Source organism: Scardinius erythrophthalmus, assembly GCF_964197995.2.
Source record: "Scardinius erythrophthalmus genome assembly, chromosome: 12".
Taxonomy (NCBI): Eukaryota; Metazoa; Chordata; class Actinopteri; order Cypriniformes; family Leuciscidae; genus Scardinius; species Scardinius erythrophthalmus.
Window position 1 is genome coordinate 12,660,523 of NC_138232.1, and position 13,679 is coordinate 12,674,201.

At 36.7% G+C, this 13,679-nt stretch overlaps 1 protein-coding gene across 2 annotated transcripts in view; it reads left to right on the forward strand.

Moving 5' to 3' along the window:
* gabrg3 (gamma-aminobutyric acid type A receptor subunit gamma3) overlaps positions 1-13,679 on the forward strand; it is a gene marked incomplete at both ends in the record, with an annotated part of 132,628 nt that overhangs the window by 24,138 nt on the left and 94,811 nt on the right. For both annotated transcript variants that reach the window (XM_081380092.1, XM_081380093.1), the window contains one exon: positions 13,103-13,170. In XM_081380092.1, coding sequence (XP_081236218.1) covers positions 13,103-13,170 — 68 coding nt within the window. The remainder of the gene's footprint in view (positions 1-13,102; positions 13,171-13,679) is intronic.

The following is a 13,679-nucleotide window of genomic DNA, read 5'->3' on the forward strand; positions in this document are numbered from 1 at the left end:
AAAAGATAAGTTGTCTCTCGCCGTTGACTTCCATACATATTTTTTCCAAAATAAGGTCCCATGAGCCGGAAGCGGAGGGGCGGGACTTAGGCTCTCTATAGTCAACAATACATTGTATGGGTCAAAATTATTGATTTTTCTTTTATGCCAAAACTCATTAGTATATTAAGTAAAGACCATGTTCTATGAAGATATTTAGTAAATTTCCTACCGTAAATATATAAAACATTTATTTTTGTGAGTGAATGCAGCACATTCGCGAAACAGAAATGGACAACTTTAAAGGCGATGTTACAATTTTTTTGCATCCTCAGATTCCAGATTTTCAAATAGTTGTATATCTGACAAATATTGTCCTATCCTAACAAACAATCAATGGAAAACTTATTTATTCAGCTTTCAGATGTTGTATAAATCTTAATTTTAAAAAATTTACCCATGTGACTGGTTATTGGTCCATGGTCACATATGTATTTTTTTCTTGTTTAAAATTTATCATCATTGAATCTTTACTAGATTGTGTTTTGAGTTCATTTTGTGTAAAATTTTGTTCACAAAAATTTATTTTTTTGGTTGTTAACATACCCCAGTTTGGTTGACCATGTGATCCATGCAATCATGTCACTTCTTACGATGGCTCCTGGACTAAGCATTATGCTTGTTTGACTTCATGCGGTGCTGCCCAGACTGATCGGCCGCTGACTTGAAGCAGTGCATGCCGGTTAGAAATTTTGTCTGACCTACACTGTGACGTATGGCATCAAAGTACCGTGAGAGTGATTCGAGAGCAGACTAATGACTCAGCCGGCGCCGCTTCTCAAGACCAGCTGCACAAGCTCTGATGACAACACAGCTGTTCCACGATTGGCCGGATTCACCGCATGACAACGATCACGTGTGTTTCGTGGAACTACATTTCAACGATCACGTGTGTTTCGTGGAACTACATTTCCACTAATTCTCAAAAAAATCTGTATTTTTATAAGAGTAAAAGATCTTTTCATGTAGTCGCAATGTTCTATTGTGTCATGTTTATCAAAAACTGATTTAAAAAAACATTGACCCAACTTTAATGGTATTTAAATCGTAAAGGCTTATGTTGAACTTTATTCTTTTTTTTTCCCTGAACTTTATTCTTGTACGAACAGATGCTGTATCAAGCTGGACATAAAGTATTGAATGAAATTTGACAAATATTGCATTTAATTCATTTATAGCCAAACACCACACAAGCGTCACTACGGGAAGCAGAAAGTGTCTAACTTCATCTCTCCATTTTCAGCTCCTCTCTGACCACAAGCGGCAACTCTCACCGATTGGTTACATCCAGCCGAAGTCGAACACACCAAATGTCAACTTGGCATTGAGAAAGGTCACATGTGACCGAAACGTTTACCATTAAAACTGTTTTTATCTTGCAATTTTTGTCCTTTTCTTCATTGATAGAGTGTCCCATTGACCATTTCCCTTGGAGTTTTTTTGGTCTATGCACCTCATATGGACAGTTTTTAATGCGTGGTGAGTTTTTGGCTATTTTTCAGTGCTTGGCCAATATGACAGCAGAGATATTGTGTTGCTGTACAAATTGAAGTATTTAAGTTATAATCTGTAAAAACAGCATGGAATGGTGTGTGGGTTATGTCATCGGACTTGTGTGTGTGTGTGTGTGTGTGTGTGTGTTTTTTTTTTTAACACAAATGCAAGCTGGCCTCAAAGACATCTGTTTGGCTGATGATGCATTCACAGAGTTCACAATCACCCATAGCAAGAAAATCTGGACGATTAATGTATTCAGTGTTTTTTTTTTTTTTTTTTATTGCCAACTTCACATTACACAGATAACTGGTGTGTCGTTATAAATAATACAGCAGTTTGTGATATTATTGGGATGTAAAATTCGACAGCATTTTGGTACAAATACTACTATAATCCATTAGAAGCCTCGAGGTGCTATTGGTTTACTGGAATTTAAAGCTCATATGTAAATGGAGAGTAAACACCAGCTTTGCTTTGTTGCAGAACTGTGCTGAAATTTGGATCGCATACTGTGAGAACATTATGAATACACCTACGCCAAACAGGAGGAGATGAAAGGTGTTGGCCAATGATTCTCTGTTGTTGACTCATAAACACCACTATAATGTGAAAGATCTTTCCGGTAAGAAATGCACTTTAAAGAGCATGCAGTACTTTTTATTTCAGCTTTGCAATTTAGAACAATTTGCTGTTATTTTGCAGTTTTGACAGGCATTTCATTGGAAATGTTAGTCTACAATGATTCCAAAGGTATTTTTATAGCCCCACAAGCAATGTAGAAGCCCGGCAACAGGGAGCGGTGTTGTTTTGGCTGACAGGTCACAGACAGAAAGCTTCTTAGTTTGAAAATGACTTCTGTGTGAGCAGTACATACATCTACACTATTAACAAAAGACAATTTTAGCTTTTTTGGCTGCAAAACTTTGCTAATGTGCACTTTAAAGGCCTCGATATACTTCAAGCAAACACCGAACTGGAGTGACGTAATTTTGATTAAAATCATGCTAAACTTACGTTTTTTTGGAGATTCTTTTAGGAGTTTTGAAAAACACCTTCGATCTACCATTGGTCAGTACCAGTTTTGTAGTAGGTAGGTGTGCTTTGACATGGAAATCATCTTCGGTTTATTTCTTATGTTCAGTCCGTCATGGTCAGACGTCCGTGAGTAAAAACATTTACACACTGAAGTCGTAATTGACACCATTTTTTCATGATTAATACTGTAAAGCTGCTTGCTTTAAACCAATATATTCCACAAAGCGGTATATAAAACATGAGACGCAAGACAATCGTAAACAGTAATTATTCAGTTGTAATAGTTCAGTGTTGGCTCAGTTTGGTATAACTGTGTTAAGTTAATCAATTTTGCAATGAGTTCAATTCATCTATAAAGAAGAAGGATAAACATAGACCAGCTCTAAAGAAAACAGTGATGTCATAATCCAGCTCAGTTCAGTTCTCATCCAATTGTGTCAGTGCATTCAAGTCAATAATATTGCAGAATATTACCGAATATTATAGCTGAATTGCAGAGCTGGTGAATACATATGCACGTCGCCATGATCAGATGCTTTTTTAACTGCTAATTTCTCACCGCTTTTGGGTTTATTTTGTTATTGAGGAAAAAAAAGTGCGCAACACACATCTAAACGTCACTCGCAGTTTAGGCGCTAGCCAAAGAAGTGTTTTAAAGCTATTGCAACGACTTGGAAAAAGACTGAGAATATTTTCCAGCAAATGTTTCAAGAGGGACATTCGCCTTGCCCCAAGCCACAGTGCTGATTGGTGAGCGCTCAATCACCCCTGCTGTTATTTCACTTGAGGTTAATGAATAAGAGCACAGACATTTTCCTGAGGGCAACACACACTTCTCTAATGGAACTAAACAACTACACCAAACTTCACAGCGGTGTAAGTTACAAGTCATATCTCCTACTACCCAATTCTTGTGACGGTCCGACCCTCCCTCAGCTCCTCCCACACAGAACCCTGTGAATAGCATTAAAAATGTATCACTTTCTAACACAACCAGGCTCTCAGAGCTTCTGCGGTCTTAATATAAGCTCCGACAGGCGGTGGATATTTGCAGGCAGCTGATTGGGATGGAATTTGAATTGCAGCGTCTCAGGAGGCATTGCATTTTTGGAGCCGAGATGGTACACTCTCGATTTGCCTGAGCAATCTTTCATTAGGGTTTGGACGTAAGTGAAGACGAATGTTAGCCTTCTAGAATCCCTCCTGTCCACTTTTCATTTTGACTGCTGATGAATGGATGTTCACATGGCTTCAGAGAGAATAAATACAAGCCGTTCATATTCGGAAGCAAAGCACAACACAGCAGTATTTTAAAGGAGGAAAAGTATTTGGGGGATATCTATTAAAATTTAATGTGCAAAATGGAATGGAAAAGCTGTCTTGTTCTTTTATTAGATCTTGCTTTGTGTGACTTTGATAAAGTCTAGACATGAAGTAACAGCACTAGCGTCAGCCCTTTGGAAGCAGCTGCTGAGATGCCTTTAGTTTTCACTCTAAATCGTTACTTTCTGTCAGTCTAACCACAGACGATGAGCTAATTATGCTGTTGCCCATTAGCAGGTGAAGTTCCAGACTAAAGACACAGTCTTGCTTTTTAGTCTGGAGCAAGAAAAAATGAGCTTTGGTTGACCTTTTGATTCTGGCTAGATATACTGTAATATGTATTCAATGTATGTATGTGTAGGCCTATGTTATGATTATGAAATTTAGGAGGAATTGTCATACAGATTTCATACAAATTGCAGTTTAATTACAGTGGGAGCTTTATCATAAGCCATATCATAAAGTAAAATGCATTTTTTAATTTACCAAACTATGGACAAGTTTTCTCGCGTGCGTCCGTTTTTATCGCGTATTGACTGTCATACAGTCTGGCATTTATGACAACTGAGATCTTACAGTGTGACATGACTTACAGCGAGGAATGTGTTCGTACAGTCTGACAAGCAACAATCGTAAGGGCTATAATAAATCGCACAGTGTGCACCCGGCTTAACTCTCATTAGAGTATTAGTAGACTGTAGTAGACTGTTAGGTGTTAGGGTTCAGGGGCCGGTTGCACCAGCTGTGCGCAAGTTACAACTTAGCCTAGTTTTGACGTAAATGGACACTAAGTTACAACTTATGCACTACAAAATATTTTTGCGTTCCACCATTAAACTCTACGTATAAACCAGGTATAAACTAAATATTTACGGAAGCCTCCGATCAGGAGTTAAATAGCGCAACACTCTGTGCATTGGTCCGTGTTGTGCATGTCCAATGAAATCATATTAAATAGTAATAGTAAAGTCATAATTTCTCATGTTTTTTTTTGTATCAGTATTTATTTATTGATCCTTACTTTAGTTTCAAAAACAGTTTCTGAATGTTATTTAACCTACATACGTTTTTTTACATGTTATTCATGAAAGTGGTATTGTATTTAATGGAAACTTATTTTTACAGTTATTACGTGAGGCAAAAGAAGTTAACTGAAATTCACAGCATTTTTACACAACTTCTGCTCACGTATTTGAAGGCTGCTTTTGGAATATTGAGGGTAAACGTCATATTATGTGACTATACATTACTTTACGGAGAACTTACAACCACCTACTAGCTTTGTTCTGCCTTCAGAACAAATGGCGCAACCGAATAAAGTACAGAGTTAGTTACAAACTAGCTAGTAGTTACTAAGCCTCTAGTGTGGACTTTTTGTTCCAATTTAAGAAAGAACTTACATGCGACTGGTGCACCCCTACCCAGGTCAGTATACTATAAGTTACTTATATTCAGTAGAATGTCTGTTGTGGGACCAAAAAAATGAAGTGTTAGCAGATATAAAACAGGCAGTCTACTAATACTCTAAGGGGAGTTAGTGGCTAACTATAAGTTACTTATAGTAAGTAGAATAGTGTTACTTACCATTATTATTTATTTATTTATTCATTTACAAGAGCAATTCACAATGCATGTATGCGGTTGTCAAAAATTATACCATGCACACAAAATAGATCCCCTTTAGGGCTTTATGAACAGATTGCACAAGGGTAGATATCAATAAGCGCAACTGGGTTCTTGTTTATACTTCTGTATGAGCGTGGCATGAACCAATGCAGAAGGTGTTTATACTTCATACTTTCTTCCGGAGCTCCTTTGAATGTGTTTTAACTGTGTAGTGCAGGTTGTTGCACTCTAGTTCATCTGGAGTGTTATACTTACATAATGTACCACTGCACAAGAAAAAAAGAAAAATACAAAGGGCATTTCATGGCATTTCTGTTCACTTAAAATTCCATTTGGATGATAACGTGATTGAAATTTTAAGTGCACAATCATTTCAAATCATGTGTATCCTGCATGTATTCTTCGGGGATTAGGAAATCTCAAGCATTGCAACAAGTTCAACTAAAAGGTTTCCATCTTTCTTTAATTAGCTGTTGGAAATATTATTAATAAATATAAGTACATTTCATACTGAATAGTATCGTCAGAAAATAGATTGATCCAATAAAAAATGTATAACTTTAGTCAATGTTTGTATGAGCTCATTCTTTTGAGCTTATTAAAGAGATGAATCAGTTATATGCAAGGGATAACTATTTGTGTACCGTTAGCCAAGTTTTAAGTGTAAAATTGTCTTTTTTTCTTTTTTTGACTGTCTAGCCAAGCAAGACCCTTTGAAATGGTTTGGGAAAGTAACAGATAACTTTCTCCTGGCATTATAGACCTACTTGGTTGCCACATACAGTATCATATTGGTTTCTTGTGAACTTCCTTTTATGTTCACATAGATAGCTCTACATGTAGATAGTGGACATATAGTGAGCTCATTAGGTTTTGTGACAGACTTTTCATCAAATGTTATTTACCTCTAAATGGTTGAATCATTAGCTGGTTCATGGTTTCTGTGTTTAGAGAGTTTTAATGGCTGTTTATGGGGAGGTGGATGTCATCATTAATATTCCTGCTCTCGGTCTGTTGCGGGTGATTTAATTAGTGTGTCTATGGTGATTCTGGGCAGAGAGCTTGCATGTTAATGCTCTCATCGATGGACACACACAGCTCTGGGAGGGAACATAATGGTGCAGGGGCTAAATGTGGCCATGCAGGGTTGATTGCTGCTAATTTGTTTCTCCTCTATGATGATGGCTGGGCTGACAGAAAATGTAAGACACAACACAATGTCCGGCCACAACATGGTCACTTTACAAACAGGATATACGCTGATCACTTCCTTCGCTTTTTGTGGCGACTCTTGAGAGATAGGCAACGTGTCCATGAATTTCTCAGCTATTATGAGTTCTGTCTCATCTAACCTATCAACATGCCCAGTGTAATTTACATCTTAGCAACCTAGCACCCATGACATTAGAGGGTTGTAAATTTATAAGAGTGTGCATTCTGCTATGCCACTGTCAATACATGTTAGCTAGATAACAATAGGACTCAAACCATTAGTGTCTCAAAGGACTATTTGCCAAAGCACATGCACTTTATTACAGTGATGTTGAAGAGAAAGGATATCCCTCAGTGGCATGATGGGATATAAATGCATGATGCATCCTTATGTCTGCATGTGACAAAAATCGTGTTGTTAGACTACAAAACTTTCTGCACTGATTTGATTTGCCAAGACATAAGACCTGTGTTGGACTGGATTGCATAATGATGTTTGTGCAATTTACAGCGCGAGCGTGAATGGCTGGTTGTAGCAAGGGAGAGCTAATAAATTTAAATGATTGCTCTTTAAATGTTGGGCGGAAGCTGAGCGTGAAATCCCACCGATGAATTGTTCATGACGTGGTTCGATAATTTGGAGGCATGGAGAAAGATGCAGGGAGGCCCAAAGTGCACCTGCAGGAATGAGAGGTAGAGCACAAGACTGTCACAGGGTTCAGAGCAGACTTTAGCTTAAGCTAATATTCCTCTATCATCTTTCAATCTTTTCTAAACTTTTCAAACCATTCCAGGATCATCATACACCTATACTTATTTCAATATCTTAAGGCTTTATACATATGTGACCCGTGCTGGCAAAAGGAATGCGCACGGGATAATTTTTAAAAACAAGTGAAAAATTTGCCTTTTGAGGTTTTCACAAAAATGAGTTCATTAATCCCTTGTCTAGGTATCTCAATGCTCCAAATAGCAATTAAACATCTAAAAGTATCTTTATTTGAACATTTTCTGAGATGAGTTCCTTTCCTTTGTTCCTGAAAAATTATCTTACTCATGCTGACTGACAGATCCCACGCGTTTGTGCAGTGTGCAATTCTTTGAAAACAACGGGAGTAGATGGGAGGGGGGAGAGTCACCAACGAGTTTTGACGACAGTGTTGTCAAATATCTATTCCGAAGCTGTAGGGGGAGCTCTATAGAGAAACCCGCGAGCAAAAAGCGAGAAATCAGCGAAGAAATCGGCAAAGCTGCATAGTGCTGCTTTAAGACATAAGCTACTATGTTTACTAGGATACTTATTGTGAATTTGTTCTTTGAAGTGCAAGAAGACGTGAAAGAGAGCTCAATTTCTGTGACGATGCAGCACTGGCTCATCAACTGTTCTGAGCATCGTTCACGTTTGTTCACGTTCATGTTCGCACAACGTTGCATTGTTAGAATTCATAAAAATATTACTGACCAACTGGCAATTGACACCATTCCATATACTCGACTGCACCAACTCAGATTTTTACTCCCATTTTGCGCTTGGCGAGTGTTAGTTTTAGGCCCTGGTTTAACCACTTGTATAGACTTTGTCTTAACTATTTATTTGAAGATAGTTTTTAGGGTCTGAAAATTTTGCTTTTGCTTTCTTCATGCACCATAAACACCTTTATTTTATCACATGCATATTTTATATAACTCTTCTACAAAATTGATCTGATCTTCAATCTTGGACTCATATTTACTCAAAAAAGGCTCATATTTGTTTAAATTAATTGTAAAAATAATAATAATTCAGCTAGGCAGTCAGATACCTTATTTTATTTATTAATTTTGAATATACATACCAAACTGCCATAATATATTATTTATATATTTTTTATTTCTATTGTTTTTCTATCATTCTCTCCTATGTTATAAGATTTTTTTTTTCAGTATCTGCCTAATTTGTCCATGTTCATTTGTAAATTATGAGGTCGCCTATGAGGTCTTCGGAAGTTTGCTTATGAGATTTTTGGGAGTTATTTGTGTAGACTGGGTACAGATGACTTTTAAAAGTGAAATGGCAAGCTATTAAGAACATTATTGATAATCCTTATTTTCAATAAACATACTGGTCATAGCATACATTTTTATATGTGTGCACAAAGTGTATGCGCTGGCGGATTCACTAAAATACTGTACTGGATCTGGATCTGGGCTACATTTCTCAAAAGCATCGTAAGCCTATGTAGATTGTAGAACCATTGGCACCATTGGTCTCTAAGATCAACTTGGCTCAGTGCTTTTGTGAAATGGCTTGTTGCTGCACAAGTTAAACATCTGTTTTCTACTCTGATTTCCTTCAAACTTGTCTTTTTGCAAGTATTATGCCTCTAAATAGTCATTTATACATTTATTTTGACCTAGTTTGCCCCTTTTTTCCTTGTCTTATCTTCTTTTGGCTATAGGCCTGCACATCGGTATGTGTAGAGCAATTAATTAGTTAGTGTGACATTTGATGCAGGCGCTTGTCCTTATCCGAACTCCAATGAGTGGACATCCTCTGTCGGAGACAGACCCATGATCCCACCCCACAGCTGCCAGACGATTACCAAGTTTACATGGAATAACCATGCTTCCTCCCCGACTTAAGTAAGGTGTGAGAGAGGAAGAGTGAAGATGTGTGGATGGTGAGGCTCAGGCATAATGACATTGGCAGACAGCAGGGAGAGATTTATAAATCCTATATGGAAAAGCATCCAAACATTCTATGTCCAGATCCAAACACTGAGCTCATTAGCTTTATTGCACATTATCATTGCACAGCAACAATATCTGTCTAATTTGTATCATTGCTGTAAATTGAAAGCAATTACAAACTGTAAATGTAATTTTCCAGCTGTGAAATAGGACATTGGATGATGAACTGTGACTTACGTGAGTAATGAAATATTCATGGTACTTAGCTGTTATTTCCCATATCGCATTCAAAGTTGACAGCGATGTGTAGTTCTTTATAATTAATCAAACATATCCAATAAAAGTTTAAAACAGGTATGAAGTACTGCCTGTGCCTAATAAATGCTTAATGTTTATAGCAGTGCAGCATGTACTGTACTAAGCCAGGGACATGGTCTTGGTTTCAAATCAACGCATTCAATGTACTGTATAGTCTAGTCAAATGAAGAAAACAACAGATTAAATGAGCATTTCAGCTAAATATATGTTTTTTTTTAATCTGTTAAGGATATTTATAGAAGAATGCCTAAGCTGCATAATGAAAGTGAATGATGACTATTGCTGAACGTTTCAAGCTAGATTTTCAAGATGTAGGACCTTGATTAGGCAGGGATGACGTGATCAGAACTATGATAAAACAGGGCAAAAAGGGGTGCAAGAGGCCCAAGTCAACACTTTAGTATATACAATCTAAGATCTGCCATTGTGGCACCAGCAAGTCTGAAGCTAATTAACTAACTTCTGCACTGCTGCTAATATTAAACGGTTGGAAGATAATGATCCCAACTAGAGGAAGAAGAACTCCTACGATAGTCAACTTTTGACAATTGATTTTTTTGGTATTTAAACAAAAAATTATTGTGTTACAGTATGTGTAAATTCAGCTTTGCTATCACAAGAATAAATTACATTTAAAAATATACTTAAATAGAAAAGAGTTATTTTAAATTCTAATATTTCTGCTTCATTTTCTGTATTTTTGATCAAATAAATGCAACCTTGGTAAACATAAGAGACAATATAAAAACAGCAGGTTACATTATATCAGATCTTTGAATGAATGAATGAATGATATTTCAGCCTGGTCTCATTGTTAATACGTAGGTATTAATACGTAATTTTCAAAGATAGAAAACGTACTTTTTTGTACGTTTGGATATATGCTGAAACGTATAATATGGACGTATCTGCAACGTTTAAACGTAACATTATTACGTTTTTACAGCTAAAAAACGTAAACTATTTACGAATATTTCATATCATAAAGATATCTGTATAATTTCCTTTTTACCATTTTATAGATTATAAATGTAAGATCCCTTAACCCTACTCCCACACCTATACCCATTTTATTGACAATATTAAAAGGATAAAACGTAATGGACAGATATGTGTAGGGAAATGGGAGTTTTATTAACAATATAGCATTCAAAAATAGTTTGAGCCACTAATCCTACCCCTACCAATTTCTTAAAAATACGTAGGCTAACGTTACAATTATAAAGAAAAACAGACAGACACGTATAATCACAATTATTTATTTATTGAGAAAATGTCAAAAAAACCGGTACCAAAAGTCGTTCACATGACGATGCCAACTCACACCAGGAGCATTTCAGAAGCAGAGCGACTGGATGCGCGAGACCACGTGATTTGCCTGTCTTACGTGGTTTTTCTTGATTTTTTTGGGTTTCTACCATACAGTCTATGGTTTCTACCAAGGATATTGGTGTGTAATACGTTTGGGAGTTTGCACAGGGTGTTTATTTTGAATTTGACAATGTTTTTTTTTTTACTTTTATTTTGTATTTCCGGTGCGACTTGGACGTGCGTCCGTCAAAAATGGACGCCTATATTTAGCGAAGCGGCGCGGAGAGCCGCTTCTGGGAAGCTTCTGAAACGCGCCGCGTCGCGGCCAGTGTAAACACAAGCATTGACTAGAATGGGCGCGATCAGCTCCGGTAGCCGTGTCGCAGCCGTAATGCGCCGCAGATGTGTGCAGTGTAAATGAGGGGTTAACATTATGAGTAACGTTAAACTGTATAAATGCGACTGAAAATTTAATTGACAATGGAATGCAATAGAGTCAAAACATTAATGCCACGATTTGAATATGCATAAGTTAAATAGGAATACGTACAACTTTGTACGTCGGTAAAGTTGTTTAATACGTAAATAAATTACGTTTTTGTGCTGTCAATTACGTACATTTTATACGTTTTAGTGCTGTAAATATGTCAGTATTATACGTTTCTGTGTGTATAAAACGTAAATAAATGTACGTATGGTAGAACTACACTTTACGTAAAAATACACACGTATTCTCATGAGATCACGTTGCAGCTTTAGTAAGTTGCATGGCTAACATTTGGTAGAATTGAAGTCTTATTTAGAGGATGTGTCCAACTGCATGTGATTAATTGCATACATCACCCACTATAAACCTTTAAGTCCACACACAATTTAAATGTATCCTCTTCATAAACTAGGGCCCTAATGTGGTACTGTCTGCATTACTTCTAGACAGCATGTACGATATCAAGGTAACTGACACTGTTAATTCTTGCACAGATGGGAATCTTTATTTTGATGCACACTCAGTGAAGAAGGCATTTAGAAAATGAGAGGGAAGATTGAAAATGTCATGCTCATATTTAAGTGTAAGCACACCTGAGGGGGTTGTGCCCAGTCGACCGCTGTTGGACTGACAGAAGTGGTCAGAGGTTGGCTAAGGCAACACGAAAAAATACTCTTCTCCATTGCGATTGTTATGTTCTTTAAAGATTATGACATTTGATTTTATTTCAAATTAAAGCAACCTACTTTTTTCCCCCAAATCCACTTGTGATGCCTAATGCATTTAATCCGCATAGTTTTATGATTTTCTATTTATATTATTATTTAAATAAAATGTATTTTATTTATTTATTAAATATACCTCTAGATTACAAAACATTGTGGTGGCTCTCAGTAAAAATATTTCCGGGCCGTGAAAATAAAAAATCGTGATTGTGACAAATCCAAATCGTGACAAATTTAGATGTTTCACAGAGTTTAGAGTTGTAAACATTACCATGGCTGACACTATATGCTGCTATCAGAATGATATGATGTACTTGACTCACTGTCTTTTTGTCATTTTGTTGTTTTTGTGAAGAATGAACCCCTCCTTCATCTCTTCGGCTCCAGAAAATGCTTTCCTAATGGAGGGTTGTCAGACCTAAGCTTTCACTCATTATGAAATTCTCACACTTCCTTTCCTTTGCCCCCCCTCCCTCATCTCTCAGAAGTGACGAGTGCTTTTCAGCCACGCTTAATGTCAATCAAGCTAATGTTTAAAACTGTAGATTATTGTGATAAACTGCTCAAAGAGGAAATCCTTTAAAAGAGATTTCAAATGGATTCAGGGAGAGAAGATTATGCAGTGTGACGTCATCACAAAGTTCATGACCTCTTGTTGCACAGACAGTTCATTTGTTAAAAGTTACTTTCACACAGGATGCATAAACAGCTGGAGAGTAAAACAAATCCTAATATTAGTAAAAAAAAAACACACAAAAAAACTTTTCTTCATTGAAACATTTTTGTTTTGTGGCAATGAGTCTCATGTCATCTTACTTTATTTCTCTCTCTCTCTCTCTCTGTCTCTCTCTCTCTGCAGTTAAACCGACAGTCATTGATGTTGATATCTTCGTAAATAGTATTGGACCTGTGTCATCAATAAATATGGTGAGTGAATGCATGTCCATAAAGATGTTCTGTTTTGGTCATTATAAAGGTCGTTTTGATCAATTTAAAGGGATAGTTCACTCCAAAAAAATGTATTCTGTCATTATTTGGATGTACAGTAGTACATATGAAAGCGCTATATAAATGCCTCATTGATTTATTCATTGTTTACTCACCCTCAAGTCATTCTGAACCTGTCTATATTACATTAAATTAGATTAATTATATTATATTATTTTTCTGTCAAACACAAACAAAATTTTTAAAGAATCTGCAGCTATTTTCCATAAACCAGCATGATTAATGAGAGAATTTTCATTTTGGTGTGAACTTTTATTCCTTTAGTGTCTCCATTTCTCTATTTCTCAGTCACTCTCACATTCTCTCGTTCACACCTTCAGCAGTTACAGTTCAGTCCCATAGGTGACACATGGCTGTATAGGTTTGAGTTGAAAGCAGGGCCACTAGCTATCCCTCTGAGATGTGAGTCCAATGCTTAAGCTTCATCT